This window comes from Euphorbia lathyris, chromosome 6 (genome assembly GCF_963576675.1).
Source record: "Euphorbia lathyris chromosome 6, ddEupLath1.1, whole genome shotgun sequence".
Taxonomy (NCBI): domain Eukaryota; kingdom Viridiplantae; phylum Streptophyta; class Magnoliopsida; order Malpighiales; family Euphorbiaceae; genus Euphorbia; species Euphorbia lathyris.
The window spans coordinates 17,605,111-17,621,639 of NC_088915.1; the positions used below are offsets into that span (position 1 = coordinate 17,605,111).

Here is a 16,529-nt window from a genome sequence, read left to right on the forward strand (position 1 = left end):
CGCTTATTAACTAAATAACGCTAAAACCCGTCCTAAATCCGTACCCAAAGATAGGGGTTTTTGACCCCTATCACGGATGGAGCTGGTGTAGGCGTTGTGATCAAGGGTCCCCAATACATAAAATTACGGTACGCAGCAAAATTAAATTTCCATGCAACTAATAATGCTGCTGAATATGAAGCTCTGATATTGGGATTACGCCTACTCAAAGAAATCACTCCTGAGCTGATTGTGATCTATAGTGATTCCAAGCTAATGGTCAACCAAGTAATCAAGAATTACGAGGTGAAAGACGAGGTTCTGGCCAAATTGGTAGCAGAAGTCAAAAAATTGCTGGATCACCTTGAGACTAAGGAAACTAAATGGGAACTGATTCACGTACCAAGGGAGTCCAACACAGAGGCGGATCATTTGGCCAAAATGGCCTCTTGTGAGGAGAACTGGACAGATCCGGATTGTCCCTTCGAAGTTAAAATAGCTCCAGCCTTCGCCTTAGAGGAAGTATCCCTACTCACAACGGTAGAAGATGATTGGAGATCGGTCATCCGCCAATATCTGCTAAATGGAACCTTACCTGAGGACAAAGAAGAGGCACGGTGGATAGTTAGGAGAGCGGCTTATTTCTCCATGATCAATGACGGCCTTTACAGAAAATCCTTTAGCCATCCCTGGTTGAAGTGCATTCTGCCGGAAGAGGGACAACAAATCCTCAAAGAGCTACATGAGGGATCATGTGGGGCTCATGAAGCATCCGCCGCCATCTTGAAAAAATCCAGGTTAGCAGGTTTCTACTGGCCCACGGCAGAATTGGATGCCCAAAAATTGGTAGAATCTTGTCACAGTTGCCAGATTCATGCGAATGAATCACATACTGCCAAACATATCCAGAGGCCCATCATAGAAGGACGGCCATTCGCCCTCTGGGGAATAGACATTGTTGGCCCATTTCCTCCGACTCGCCGATAGAGGAGGTACGTGGTAGTGGCAGTGGACCATTTCACCAAGTGGGTAGAAGCCGAAGCTGTTTCCTCCATCACGGCAGAACGAATGGTGGAATTCGTCAAAGACAACATCGTGGGAAGATACGGTGTTCCACATACCATCATCACCGATAATGGAACACAGTTCAACTGTGGCGAATTCAAAGCTTTCTGTGAAGGGTTGGGCATCCTGAACAGATTTGCCTCTGTTTATTATCCCCAGTCCAATGGGATGACTGAAGTTACAAATCAGATGATCGTAAAGGGGATAAAGAAGAGATTAGGAGAGCATGATAAGAAGTGGGCGGACCAGCTGACAAGCGTTCTATGGGCTTATCGCACCACCCCAAGGACGGCCACAGGGGAAACACCATTCGCCCTTTCTCATGGTGTCGAAGCCGTGATCCCAATCGAAATACAGGTCCCCAGTGATAGAGTGGCCTTTTATTGTGAAGAGGACAACGGTAAACGGCTAAGGGAGCATCTAGATCAGATAGAAGATCGCAGGGACCAATCCTATGTGCGCATGGCGGCATATAAACAGCGGATCGCAGCTTACCATGATAAAAACGCCAAGCTTGTGGATCTAAATGTGGGTGATCTTGTGCTCCGAAAGGCTGACAAAGTCCAGTCTCGAGAAGGTAAGGGCAAGTTAGGGCTCAATTGGACGGGTCCATATCAGATAGTGGACAAGATTGGATTCGCCACATTTAAAATCCAAGACATGGAGGGCAACACACTGCCACGCACATGGAACCTCCAAAATCTCCGCAAATATTTTGTCAGAAAATGAAGTGTACACACGGTCTTGAGTACTCTTTTTCCTTTAATAAGCTTTTTCCCATGTGGTTTTTCTTATTAAAGGTTTTAACGAGGCTCACCTATAAGACCTACTTGCTGTAATAAAGTATTTCTCCCATTAATAAACATCATTTGTTCTATTATCTATGTTCTTTTTAAAAGTTTATTGTAGAAATATCAATATTCCAGTCTTAAAAAGAAGGGGGGCATCCAACGCTCTCCACATTTACAACGTATCGCTATCTCATAGCTACTTTCTTTTCGCTTTAAAGACATAAGAGAATCAATCTTATGGGCGGATCCGTCTCTAAGCGAATCCCGATCTCCAATAGAGTTAAAACGATCCTTGGACGCAAGGTCTTTACACTCTTTTATCCTTCCCAGAGAAGGATTCACAAGTCCTACGGGCGGATCACTTCACCTTAAAGATAGGTAGCAAATTGATCCCCTGCGCAGCTTTACTTCCTCTAGAAGGAATAGAACAGCTTCTAACCTTCGCAAAGGTTCATACAATGGAGTATGGCTGGCCACCTACTCCAACACAAATCCTAGATGACTATATATTTCCTTACGCAAACGTAAAGGTAAAATAACATAGCTTCCATGAAGGATTAAAACAAATTGTACTTAAAGGCGTTTTTACAATGTCATAAATAAAAACAAACTAAGTAACAATGGGAGCATCCTCCTTTGCGCTTTCCTTGCTCACGGCGCTTGCTTGGGGATCTTCCTTCTCCACATCCACGGATACGCCAGCCGGAGATACCTCCTTATCCACAGAGGATGTGGGACCAAGGGGAAGAGTCTGGTCAAGAATCGGTCCTTCATCCGCCTTAGGGGGCACCTCCTCAAGCTCATCTAACGTGACAGTAGTGGACGGCTTGGTTTTTTCCATGGGCCCCTTCATCCATCTCCGAACATAATCACGGAGATACTCCTTAGCATCGGACATTTTGTTGAATTTCGCCACATCCTCTGGTTCGGGGACGGCGAATTGCGGATCTGTGAAATTAGTCTCAGGATGCGCCAGTGAGAAGTACGTCATGAGCATTTCGCCGTAATAAAAGGCTTGCTCGCCCGCCATATATTCAGCTTCTCCAAGGGCGTCCTCGTGGTTTTTGGCATCAGACACGATCTTTGCCTTTAGCCCCTCAATTTCTGCATCCCTAAGAACCAAGGCGGCGGTGGCAGAAGTAAGGTTTGCATTAGCGGAAGCAAGGTTTGCATTAACGGAAGCGATATTCGCATTGGCTTCCGCTACCTCTTTCTCTAACTTCTCGATGGTTGCCTTATCCGCCACATTTTGAAGGAGCTCTGTTTCCATGGTACGTATGCGAGTATACAACTGTCAAAAACAAACAATTCAATCAAAAGGCAAAAAGGAGCGAAGGACCACTATTTTCTGCAAAACGAAATCCTTGCTAAAGGAACTCACCATGAGAAGCTCCGTTTTCCCCTTTTGCGCATGAATAGAGCCAGGAATCTGGTTCTGGTTCCTCTGCACTTCGCCCACCTGACCCAAGGCCTCATCCAAATCGTTTAGGATGGATTCATTCTCGAAAGATCCTTGGGCTCCAAATTTGGCGGACCAGTATCCACCAATATCGGGCTTCGCCGTCTACACAAACATTCAAGGGTCAGAACTCAAGCCCAAAACTTGATGAACAAATAAAAATAAACGGTAACCTACCTGTGCAATCTCCCCAGCAGGCCTGGCGGGCCTCATGGCATCCGCCATAAGCTTAAGGCCTCCAGTGGTGGTACTCTTCCTCCTCTTCAGTGGCGGCTCAACCACTGTTTCTGCAGGACGTTTTCCAGTATCCGTTTGAGGATTCGCCACTTGATCTTTCTTGCGTGCTTCAGCCTCCAAAAACTTCCTACGCTTCTCTGCAAGAGCGTGATTGGCCTTAGATAAACCCCTGCCAAAGAAAACATTAAAGTAATCAAAGTTCATAAAGAAATGAAAGGTACCTTGGTCAAATTGCGTAATCTTTGAGTAAATGAATTGATCCCCTTCCCGGCGAATCAATGGAATATCACTCATCATGAAAGCTAAGGCATCTGCATATGTCCATGCATCCGCCTTGATCTGCTTCATGAGCTCCGCCACCTTCTCATCACTATCCGTTAAAATTCGCATATCGCCCGCCATATGTAGCGGCCTGGGATTCCAAAACGAAGGAAAACCCAGTGGTTCACCATCTTTTATCTTCACGTAGAAGAATCTCTCATCCCAGCAATGGACATTGGACATTTTGTCACTAAAGGGCGAATATACTCCAAATTTGGCGAACGTGAGATAGGATTCGGACTTTCGTTTTGATGGTTTGTGAAAAGCTCTAAAGATACGACCCGTATATACCACTCCTAAATTTGAGGCGAGGTAGCAGTCTAAAGCGATATCCAACCAGCAGTTGGGATGTAGCTGGCTGACCGTGATGTCAAAGTAGGAGAGGATGTCCGCCATCATCTTCGGAAGAGGAAGTCGGAACCCTCTCTCCACGTGATTGCAGTATACTGTAAGGAAACCGCTAGGCGGACAGGAAGGACGTTGATGAGATACGGCAAGCTGAGTCTCATAGTTCTTGATCCAGGGAAAGCGATTCGCCAGATCAACTAGATCCGCGGCGCTCATACGAGACGGAGTAGACTCCACTCGGGGATTCTTTTTCCTAGGAGGAATTGAAGAAGAGGCCATTGTCCCTGGAAACCACCTAGATGCACCGGCCGGAGCGGCGCCATAGACAGAAGTAAAAAGAATCGGGTTCCTAGTGGAACGAGTTTGATAGTGATTACGCGCCGAGTCATTAAACCCAGCTAAATCAGAGTTAATCGTGCCCTCGAAAGAAGAAGAGTTCTCCGATGACGAAGTGGTCCAACTAAAATCGACTTCTATTTCGGGAGAAGGGGTTGAATTAAAAAGTTCTGAAGTTGATCTAGAAGATGAAGACGAACTTCTAAACATCCAGAGAAAAGTTAAGCAAAAGAAAATGAACTTACATGAGAAATCGGAAGCTTGGTGCGAAACTCTGAAAAATTCTCGGAAAAAGCTTCGAGCAATAGAGAAAAAACGAAGAAGTGAAGAAGAAAGGGAAAGCGAAAGAGGAAGAAGAAAGTTTTCTCCTTCCTGGGACAGTGTGTCCACTACACGTGTCATTCATCCATTGGCATTGAACAGTGTGCTCATTAATGCAGGTGTTTATGACGGCGCGCGGAAGCTCAAAAGCCCTAAAGGACTTTAAGGGCATTTTGGGGGGGCTTCTGATAACATCGAGATATTAACCCGAGGACTAAAAGGGATATTCACCTCAAGAACGCCACGTAGTGATCCCCAAAGGGGAGCTGGCAGGCGGATCTCCACGGATCTGCTCTGAGAGATCCATTGACGGACCTATGAGGCGAATCTCTTCATTCACCTGATTCGCCACTATAACGGCTGGCCGCCGACTCGGCCATAAAGATCATTAATGAGTTATCAATTAGCTAACTGCCAGGTTAAAGATAACTCGTAACCGCCATTAATGGAGCATTAATGGAGACTTTCTAGTTACCTGAAGGTTATGACTTCACAGCTATATATAGCCTGATTCCCTAGGCTATCAAGGTACACATTCTCACAACCTTTGTCAATTCAGTTTGTTTCCTTGATTCATCTTACTGACTTTGGCATCGGAGCTTCCCCCCGTCGAACCCAACGATGCCCCCACAGGGACGGAAGTTGATCAGAATTTCTCTACTTGTTATCAAGGTTGAGTGTTTTGTCTGGTATTCCTCTGACCAACTCTCTAGGGAAGTATCTGGGTATTCCCCTCCATAGTGATAGAGTTTCGAAAGCTTCTTTTAAGGATATTTTGGATAAAACCAATAAGAAGTGTGCCATTTGGAAAGCGAAAACTCTCTCTCTCTTGCGGGCCGCCTTACCTTGGTTCAGTCGGTCAATTGTGCAACTCCTAATCATATTATGCAGGCTTGTCATCTTCCTGAGCCTGTCCTCAAACATCTTGATAAAATTAATCGTCGGTTCCTGTGGGGGGAAGCTGAAGAGGGGAGGAAGATTCATCTTGTGCCTTGGAATGAGGTTTGTCAACCTAAGGAGATGGGAGGTTTGGGCATTAGAAAAGCCAGAGATAATAATAAAGTTTTATTAATGAAACTTCTGTGGCGTATGTGGCAACTTCCTTCTGCTCTTTGGGTTCAATTATTATGCGGTAAATATAGAAAGGATAAGATTTTTGGGGGCCCAAAGGATAGAGTGGTTAATTGTTCCTTTCTTTGGAAAGGCCTTAGTGCTGTTTTTGCTGAATTTTGCTCAGGGATTGGGTGGAATGTGGGTAATGGTAAATCTATTAACTTCTGGAAGGATGCTTGGATTGGTAGAAAACATTTATTAGAGGTTTGTGAGTCTTTACCGCCTATTGAGATTCAGAACTGGAGGATTGCAGATGTGGGGGACTCTAAGGGGGAGTGGATTTGGTCTAAGTTTGATTCTTACCTCGGTCTGGATTCGCTCCTGAGAATTAGAGGAGTTCAGATTAGTAGCAAGGAGGAAGACATGGATAGTTACTGTTGGTCCTTAACAAACAACGGAGCTTTTTCTTGTAAATCGGCTTTTCAGGCTTTCTTTCAGGAGTTGGATTCTTCTCACCCTGAGGTGTGGAAGACGATTTGGGCCTTAAAAGTGCCTTACCGTATTAGAAGCTTCCTGTGGCTAGGGGTGAAAAATAGATTGCTTACTAATTCTGATAGGAAAAGGAGGCATTTGGTGGAGTCGGGAGCTTGTGGCAGATGCAGAGGTCATGAAGAAACCTTGTGCCATGCCCTTAGAGATTGTGCGATAAGTAAAGAGGTTTGGAGAAAAATTCTCCCTATAAAGGTGTTGTCTACTTTTTTATCCCACTCTGAGCAGGATTGGTTTGTGGATGGGATCTGTTGTAGCCTGAACTAAATAATAAATTTGTATAAATGTTGAACTTCTGAAGGAAGGCGGTCCTTCCAATCAATGATGACGGTCGATGTTCCTTGAGGATCGAACCTCCTGGATGAAGGTTGAAGGTCTTTGGATGAAGATTGAACGTCCCTGGATGAAGGTTGAACGTCTCTAGATGAAGGTTGAACGTCCCTGGACGAAGGTTGAACGTCTCTAGATGAAGGTTGATCTTCCTTGAGGATTAACCTGTTACAATGTGGGAAGCAGTTTCCCACAAACGCTCCGATGCTTAAGTCAGATACCGTAAAATATAATATTCTTTTCTCTCTCCAAAAGCCAACCCTTTCCTCTTCAGCTTTAAACCTATTTATAGGAATAAGGGAGGAAGTTACCTGTGAGTTATCGATAAAAGATCGTGTTGAACGTGGGTGTAATTATCTAAGACGATAATGGAGTACGTGGGTAGAGGTTATATCAATTGCTCCCCACTGTTATTTTCGAATTATTTTCCAAAATAAGAGTGAGAAAAATAAATATCCTTAACCGATCGATAAATGATTTAAAAAATGGCAGCACGAATGTTCCTGTTAGGATTATCAATTTTGTACGAGAAGAGAAAACAGAATTAGAAACAGGAATGAAGAAGAATCGGGTTCTCTCCCGATGAGATAGAAAAAATCGGTTTTCTCTCCCGTTATATATTGCATTTTTACGGGATACAACTTGGCTTGATTATCCTGACAAGGATAACCTTAATAGTTTCTATCTTCACTAAAGATGGGTTCAGAACCCTACCTCGTGAGATAAATTAGAATTGTAACGAACATCAGAATCCTCTCCGTCTGGGATTATACAAGATAATCTAGAATATTAGTAGGAAATAAAATCTCTTTCTGTTTTAGATTAGGATAAATAATAATTATAATAATAAATATAAGAATCCTATTCTGTTTAGGATTAGGATAAACAATAATAATAATAAATATAAGAATCTTATTCCTTTTAGGATTCCATAAGATATCCTCAGTATTTAACGATGTTAGCATAGGATTTCTTTTTTACCTCAAGTGCACCGATTTTCTCTCATCTGTGCTTAGTCTTGGATTTCTTTGGCTTCGGGAAAAACTCCATTTTCAGGCTAGCTTCTCGCTTGATTCCGAAGTTTTATATCTGTGGAATGCAAAAAATTATATTATATCGGTTAAAGGAATAGGAGAAAAACGTTCGATCAATCTGTAACTTAGATAATTGACGGTGTGTTTTTTCCATTTTCGCGATGAGACTCCGTTTTTGCGATTTTTCTATTTTGAATAAGTCTGAACCTATAAGGTTTTTTCGACTTTTGTTTTTTCAAACAGTCGAATCCACAAACGATTTTTGGGATCGAACAGCCTCGAATCCCTGACGTTTTGCGCTTCTGAATAAAATCGGACTTATACGTTTAAAAAATGACTCTCTACGCTTTCGAATGAAAAAACGAGCCTCTACCGTTTTTTCGTTTGAATTAAAACACGATCCTCAACCGCTTTTTTGTTTCAATTAAAAATGATCCTCAACCGCTTTTTCGTAAAAAACAATCCTCAACCGCTTTTTTATTTCAATTAAAAACGATCCTCATCCGTTTTTTCGTAAAAAACGATCCTCAACCGCTTTTTCGTTTCAATTAAAAAACAATCCTAAACCGCTTTTTTGTTTGGATTAAAAACGATCCTCAATCGCTTTTTCGTTTCAATTAAAAATGATCCTCAACCGCTTTTTCGTTTCAATTAAAAACGACCCTCAACCGCTTTTTCGTAAAAAACGATCATCAACCGCTTTTTCGTTTCAATTAAAAAACGATCCTAAACCACTTTTTCGTTTCGATTAAAAATGATCCTCAACCGTTTTTTCGTTTCAATTAAAAACGATCCTCAACCGCTTTTTCGTTTCAATTAAAAACGATCCTCAACCGCTTTTTCGCCAAAAACAGAGCTCGAACCCCAAACATTTTTTCGTTTTGAAAAAAACGATCCTCAACGCTTTTGAACGAAACTCGAGCCTCTACCGTTTTTTGTTTTGAATAAAAATGATCCTCAACGCTTTTGAACGAAACTCGAGCCTCTACCGTTTTTTCGTTTTGAATAAAAACGATCCTCAACGCTTTCTGTGATTTCGAACGAAACTCGAACATCTAACGTTTTTTCATTTCTAATTGCTTTTAAGCTTTTTCTTCTGCAGCTGGCTTACTTTGTCTGAAGATATTCATCATGGTTCGTACTAAGCAAACATCAAGACATATATTCGAAGCATTGGGGCCACATTCCTTGGATGTATTAGCCTTGTGTGTTCCTACTTGTCTATCACAAGATGATGTTTTTACTTTCAAGACAACGTTCTCGTTTCCGTATGATTGGGAGGTCCGCCTCCCTTCAGATTCGAAGACTTCTTTTGCCTTTGTGCCTTCAGAATCGTTTGCCATTCATGAGGTCTTGTTGGAAATGGGAGTTCATTTTCCTTTACCTTCTTTCTTCATGGAATTTTTGAAGAGCAACAAATTGTCTCCGTCTCAGCTTCATCCTCAAGGATGGAGATTGCTTATGGCGTTTTACGCGCTTTGTAACGAAAAAGGAGTAGTTCCAGCCGTCAACCTTTTTCATCTTTTCTAACTTCTTAGATCTCTCAAGGATAAATCCGGGCGATTTTCTCTTCAGAGGACCGATATGTGTGAGGAGGGATTATTCATCGATGATCTTCTTCCCATCGAGAAGTATGAAGATAGATGGATTGTCGTTTTTCCTCCTGCAAGGACATGGAACATTCCTCTTCCATGGAGCTGCTGTTGGATTAGGCGAGGCGTCTCACGTCCATCGCATTCCAAACTTTTAGATAGATATTCATCCGAGATTCTTATTCTTCAGTATGCGAAAAATCCTCTTAGTCACTTTTTAAAAGCTTTCCGTCGTGTCACGATTGGTTGGGAGATTACTCCATCCTTGACATATGCGAAAGAAGGAAAGAGTTTTTGCTCTTCATCGGAAAGAACAACTACGACCCCTGGCCTTACATACATGACATCCGCATATGATTTCGTCGATAGCCCATCCTTGGTTGAGCAACAATTTAATGTTCCTTTAACGTCTGAATTGTCGAAAGATTCTCCATAGTTCATACCTGAGCCTGGTGAATGACTTAAACAGGTTATGACTTCAACGCTTTTTTGATGATTTCTGCTTTTTTTTTTCTTTTTTCAAATGGTTCGAACTTCACCGTTTTTACGATTTTCATCTTAATCGTTTTTTGAGCTTTTTCTTCTACAGTTAGCTTGTTTCGTCTGAGGTAAATTCCTCTCTGAGGTAAATTCCTCATTGAGGTAGATTCCTCTCTGATGCAGATTCCTTTTTTGCAAGAAGCTCAATGTAAAAGGTGCTTTTGATTTGATTTTGATCCTGAACCCTTCCGGATTCAATCATTCCTGCTCCTAATCACTTGAAATTCAATCAGATTCAATCAGAATTGAATGTAGATTCCTCTTTGATGTAGATTCCTCTTTGAGGTAGATTCCTCTTTAAGGTAAAATCTTTTTTGAGGTAGATTTCTCTTTGATGTAAATTCCTCTTTGAGGTAGATTCCTCTTTTGCAGGGAGCTCAGCATAAAAAATGCTTTTGATTTGATTTTGAACCTGAGCTCTTCTGGATTCCATCATTCCTGCTCCCCAACCACTTGAAATTCAATCTGAATTGAATGTGGTTTTGATGAACTTTATTGAAATTGCTTTAATAGAAATAACTGCGTGCACTTTGGTGAAAACATTTAGCTTTTTTTACACCAGGCGTCTTAACAGCCTTGATCCGCGTGCATCCATGGTCTGTTACACCCATATGTCTTAGCGGTTTTGATAGAGACAACTGCAGACACAATGGGAATCGTTTGGCTGATTTGAATCATGGTGTGCTCTTATTTGTGGTGGTTTGCCATTAGATTTGGAAATGGAGAATTGAGGAGATCTTTGGAGGAGAAGCGGTTGTTTTGCCTAATGTTTTTTATTTCTTTTCTAAAAAGATTTGTACCTTGGTTGATAGCTTTGTTGAGGATCATTTGGCTATGGCTATTCAAAGGAAAGAGGTCCATCTCTTAGGCTGGTGTAGGCCTAATGAAGGTGTGGTAAAGCTTAACACGGATGGCTCTTGTCTAAAGGACGGGAGAATTGCCGCGGGAGGGGTTATGAGAGATGGAAGTGGTGGTTGGGTTTCTGGTTTCTCTCAGAACTTGGGTATGGGTTCGTCTTTTTCTGCAGAGCTTTGAGGGATTTTTTCTGGTCTTAGGCTAGCTAAAAATCTGGGGGTGAAGAAGCTTCTGGTGGAATCTGATAACCTTGAGGCGGTCAAGATGATCTCGGACAATAATGCTATTTGCTTAAATAGCCTTAATTTAATCAGAGGTATTAGAAGGATTTCCTCTTCCTTTGATTGTCTTAGCTTCGGCCATATCTATAGAGAGCAAAATCGGGTTGCGGATCGTCTCGCTGTTGAATGTCATTCAAGGATGTTGGGCCTGTCAACATTTTCTTCTCCTTCCATGTTCATTTCATCAATGATGTTGGATGATTTAGTGGGTTAGGCGGCTTTGTTTTGTTTTTTCTTTCCTCTCCTACCCAAAAAAAAATTATATACCATTAACTTCTCACAAGGCACAACCATATCCCATAAGGAAATAAAGATCAATAGACAGCCTCAAAAAAGTTGTTTCCTTGTAAATTAAGGTTTACCCATTTAGACTCAAACCAAGAAATCAATTTAAATATTGTCAATTTTCATTTGAATTTGACGTAATCCCATCACCAACTGATCGATTTACCTTCGATTTGATACTCTATCGTTTTCGCATTCGTCAAATATTGTTTCTTTCCTGTCCAATAATTGGTCAAGAAGAGGTCGTCGAGGGGAGGAAAAAGAGAGAGAGAGAGAGAGAGAGAAAAGGATGGCAGTGTCAGCGCCGGCCGCCGTTGGAGGCGGAGGAGGAGGAGGTCATGAACGAGATGTATGGAGAGCTCATGTGTCTATGGCAATGGTTCAGCTATTCAATGGCGGATATCACGTTATTACCAAAGTCGCTCTTAATGTTGGAGTCAATCAGCTTGTTTTCTGTGTTTATCGTGATTTGCTTGCCCTCTCCATTCTTGCTCCTACAGCTTATATTCGTGAGAAGTAATTCAATTTTTCCCCTCTTCTTTTCAAATTTTCCCTTTTTTTCAAAATCCCCCTTTTCTGGGATTGTTTCTTTGTTGTCATGTGTGAAAAGTCAACCAACATTTTCAATTGCTTATGATGGTTGCTTTTGGCCATTGATTCATATTTGATTTGACTGAATAATGCTTAATTTTAAAGATAATTTGTTAATTCTATCTGCAGAAGGATTAGACAACCAATGAACAGACGCCTGCTATTGTCATTTTTCTTCCTTGGGTTAACAGGGTATGTTTTTCTAAATTTACTAAATCCATTTTTATTGATGCAATACAATCCCTATTGAAAATGAGGACTGTAAATGTAATGGAGTGGGTGACGTCGGGTTAGAACGACTGAGCAAGGAGCCGTGCTAAGGTACTGTGGTGAGCCAGTAATGAACTGAATCCCACATGTGGATGTGGAGAGGGAATGACTGTGCTTTATTAGTGTATCTTGTGTTTCTAATGCATGTAGATGCGTGTTTTAAAGCGGTGAGTTACAATAAGTTGGATTTGGGCCAAATTTATAGTAAATATACTTGATATAGCATCCTAGCAATCAAGATTCAAACCTTTTGCTTTTGTTGTAAGTACTACATCCATTTTTATTGATGCAATGCTATTGAAAATGAGGACTGTAAATATAATGACAAAGTCTGGAGTGGGTGGCATCGGGTTAGAACGCCTGTTGCCTGTCACAGAGTGGCTCTAAGAGACGTTAAGGCAGTAATGAACTGAATTCCACATCGGGATGTGGAGAGGGAGTGTCTGTTTTATTAGTGTAATGTGCTTCTAATTTATGTAGATGCGTTTTAAGGTCGTTAGGTCTAATAAGTTGGATTTGGGCCAAAGCCGACAATATCTGCATGCTATTGGACCATACTGTTACAGTAAATATTCATGATATAGCATCATAGAAATCAAGGTTCAAACCTTTGCTTTTGTTGTTTGATAGGATATTTGGCAACCAACTACTATTTCTTATCGGGCTTAGCTACACAAATCCAACTTATGCTGCTGCAATACAGCCCTCAATACCAGTCTTTACATTCCTCTTGGCAGTGATAATGGGGTAAGTTCAATTCAACAGGTTTTCGGTTTTCATCCTTTTAGTCTTTGCCTGTGTCCACTGTTTATGAATCTTTTTACATGATTTATTGTTTCCTGAAACATCCTTCTTCAGTTTCCTTTAAAAACGTATTCTTGCAGTGCAGAAAGAGTGAATATACTTAAAACTGAAGGTCAAGCGAAGATCATAGGCACCCTTGTGTGTGTTTTTGGTGCCATATGGATGGTCTTGTTCCGCGGTCCAGCTGTCATTGGATTCAGCGAAGAAGACTTTACAGGAAATGAAATAAGTGCAAAGGGTCAACCGGAGCCTGTTGGATGGTTTTTGTCTAGCTTTCTAAACATAGGATTGGAAAGTTGGCACCTCGGAGTTTTATGCTTATTAGGGAATTGTATATGCATGGCTACTTTTCTTGTTATTCAGGTAAAGTCTTGCGTAATTATGGCGTCCCACAGAATTTTGAAACGAGAGTTAAACTGAAATTTTCATTTCCTAAATTTGGGTCTCTGCCTGCCAGTGTGTGTGTGTATATATAAAATCTTATCGTTCATGTTTCGGACACCTTTTGAACATAATTCTTTATGCAGTTTCGCCTTTTGGAAGAAAAACCCGTGTTTATGTGTGTATTCCTTTGATATATTCTTAAGGCCTAAAGGTGTTTTGTTGATTTATCATGCTCAAATTTCTTCTTGCAAAAGCATTATATTATATTATATTTTTTAGTTTTTCTGTTAGTTTTAGGGAATTAATTTGTGATTTGGACAACTTGCAGGCTCCGCTTCTAAAAAAATATCCCGCGAACCTTTCAGTCACTGCATATTCATATGCTTTTGGGGCTCTATTGATGGTTTTGACAGCATTCTTTGGTACCAGTGGATCAACAGAATGGAATCTGACACAATCAGAGCTTTGGGCAGTCATTTATGCCGTAAGTTTCTCGATTAATAGTATATTTACCTTAAATTTCACGTGTCAGCAACTTATTTTCTTCGAGTTGGATCCTTGTGTTCTGAAAAAGGAACTAGTTTTAATCTGCACAAAGTTCTTGACTATATCAACAAATGCCTTATCCGTGACTAAACTAATCTTGAACTGATAAGCAAAACAAAAATCCACTCGCAACTGCACAGCTAAGAGAGAAAATTAAAATTTTAACAGTCTATCAATTTTTCCTCGATTTGCAGTATTAGCAATTCGAAGTTGAACCTTTTACTTTTCTAGTCTGTTGATATTGTGAACGGCGTGTTTATATGCTGTCGACTCAGAATAAAGTGGATGCTGCTGATATTCTCCTTGGGGCGCTCCAAACTTATTTTCTCCTACGCTCAAAGGGGCAGAAGAATACACCCCAGAGCCTGGGCAAATAGGAGCCTTACCTTAGCGAAAAAGCATATATTCTTAGGATGTGATTCACCTAGATAGGTCAGCAAGGTAGAAATAGCCATGTGTCTCGGGGGCTTCCGATGGAGCGGCCGGAGCTTCAGAAATAGGGGCAACATCACTCGGAGGCACGACTGGCTCGGTTCCTGGACCCAATTTACTTGTTAGAGTCAGGCTAAAGCTAGCACTTAAGACAGCGAGAGTGGAACTGCTTGACGTTGCATATTCGAACTCATTAAAGCCCGATTCGCATCATTATGCTTGACCATTCTCAGTTCCGGGCCATCTGCCCCATTTCTTATTCATTCAGGGTGCTCGGCCGGTGCTCCTTTTGAAGCATTATGGCATACTTAATATGAAGATATAACTATATCTACACGTCTTAATTATAACCTGCTGCTTCAGTTCTTTTTGGAGAAAATTTGGGGATGAGCACATTTATTGTTGCTTTAGAACATTTTCCAGCATTCTGATGTATATGCAACTATATATAATTGAAGGCCTCGGAATTTCCCCTTTCATCATATTGATTAGATTTACAAGTAAATGTTCAAGTTCTATTTAACCGACACACGTATTCTTCTCAGGGAATTGTTGCTTCTGCCATTAATTATGGACTGCTGACATGGTCCAATAAGATCATGGGACCTGCTTTGGTTGCACTTTACAATCCACTTCAACCTGCAGCTGCTGCCTTACTGTCGAGACTTTTCCTCGGTAGCCCGATTTACTTGGGAAGGTTGTATTCTAATCACTTCAAAATTTTGCTCATATATGCATTCCCATCTGTATTGTCTCGTATGCGCAGTCTTGTTATGAAAAACGTGAATTTGATTGATTTGGTGGATATCTCTGTAGCTCGTGCTGATTTAGTGATTTCGACTTTGTTTTACAGCATCTTAGGAGGATGTCTAATCATTGCTGGTCTTTATTTGGTAACCTGGGCATCATATAGAGAAAGACAGGCAATATCTGGGATTATGCCATACATGGCTGTCCGAAACTCCGAATCGCTCAATCATAAAGATGCAGCAGCAGCAGCAGCAGCTAACAAGGGTGCGTACCAGAGAGGACCCGCATACTCAGGGTCCTCTTCCTCCTCTTTGTTACAAAAACCCATAGATTAAGCAGGCCAAGAGGGAACTGTTGTGTGTAAAGTTCCATTTTTTATTCTCTTATAGAAAACTACTTAATGTATGAAATCACATCATTAAGAAATCAAATTGGGGCATAATTTTGAGCCCTTTTTGTTCTATTGTTATTTTCCTTTTGAAGTTGTTTAGTCCAAGAAGCAAAGATGAAATGAAAAAAGTGAAAGTAGGAAGTCAATTTTTATGGTTGTGTATATCCTTTGTTGTGCAGTTATGTAGATGGGAGTTCGGTTTCCTCAGCCGCGTTATTCTATGAATCCGGCAACCTATGCACACGGGTAAACCGAGAGAAATCTGTGAAACAGGGCAGGTAGGAAGAGAAAGAGGAAAATGGTGCAAGTTTTATAGCAGGAGAGTAAAGAAGAAAAATGAACGGATGTTGCTAACTCCTATTTAAACACAACTGAACTCATGCTAAGACTTTCGGAACTAAAATTTCAAATCTTTTTTCCCAATTGTATCATCTGTGATTCTGCTGTTTTTGCACGCCAAGTAGTTACTGATCATTGTATTATGGACAACATGAAAAGAAATTATTTATGTACTTTTTGTTTTTTTGCTAGATTATACTTTTTACTGATAAATTTATTAAGGCTTGACCTGTTTGGTTTATATGTTAGTGTTCTTGATTGTTGGTAGATGTTAATTGCCCCTCTCTAATCGAGACTGATTCGAGCTCTGGCCGAATCGAGTTTTGTAGACAAAAATAAATAAATAAAATACATCCCATAAGAGCACCTATAGTGGGTGTTACAAGGTTGTTGCTTGAAACATCCAACCACTAGAGGTGTTATTAGATTTTTTTAAGTTACCAATTTAGGTAACAAAGAACTAATTAATGATGTGGGTCATATTGTCATTTTTTATTATTTAATTATACTAACTCAATGATGTGATTTATTATTTTTATTTGTTTATTCTTCTTATCTCTATTAACACAATTTTTTTAAAAATAATATAATATAAAATGGATCCAACAACTATTAAAGTAAGGATTATAGTGAGTTGTTTTTTTGG

At 40.8% G+C, this 16,529-nt stretch overlaps 1 protein-coding gene across 2 annotated transcripts; it reads left to right on the forward strand.

Annotated features, from left to right (window-relative positions):
• The first annotated feature begins 11,360 nt into the window (after positions 1-11,360).
• LOC136233388 (WAT1-related protein At4g19185) lies at positions 11,361-16,074 on the forward strand. 2 transcript variants are annotated; one of them, XM_066023027.1, is made up of 8 exons: positions 11,361-11,892; positions 12,097-12,159; positions 12,868-12,984; positions 13,122-13,404; positions 13,754-13,909; positions 14,949-15,100; positions 15,257-15,417; positions 15,724-16,074. In XM_066023027.1, the coding sequence occupies exons 1-8, from the start codon at positions 11,666-11,668 to the stop codon at positions 15,729-15,731; spliced, it is 1,167 nt and encodes a 388-aa protein (XP_065879099.1). In that variant the 5' UTR covers positions 11,361-11,665; the 3' UTR covers positions 15,732-16,074. The 2 variants fall into 2 exon arrangements, with proteins under 2 accessions (XP_065879099.1, XP_065879098.1); XM_066023026.1 differs by lacking the exon at positions 15,724-16,074 and having other exon boundaries at positions 15,257-15,614.
• The last annotated feature ends 455 nt before the right edge of the window (positions 16,075-16,529 follow it).

Coding starts and splice junctions, on each gene's coding strand:
- LOC136233388 (XM_066023026.1), top strand. CDS start 11,666: ATGGCAGTGTCAGCGCCGGCCGCCGTTGGAGGCGGAGGAGGAGGAGGT. Junction 11,893..12,096: donor ACAGCTTATATTCGTGAGAA/GTAATTCAATTT, acceptor TTCTATCTGCAG/AAGGATTAGACAACCAATGA. Junction 15,101..15,256: donor AGCCCGATTTACTTGGGAAG/GTTGTATTCTAA, acceptor TTTGTTTTACAG/CATCTTAGGAGGATGTCTAA.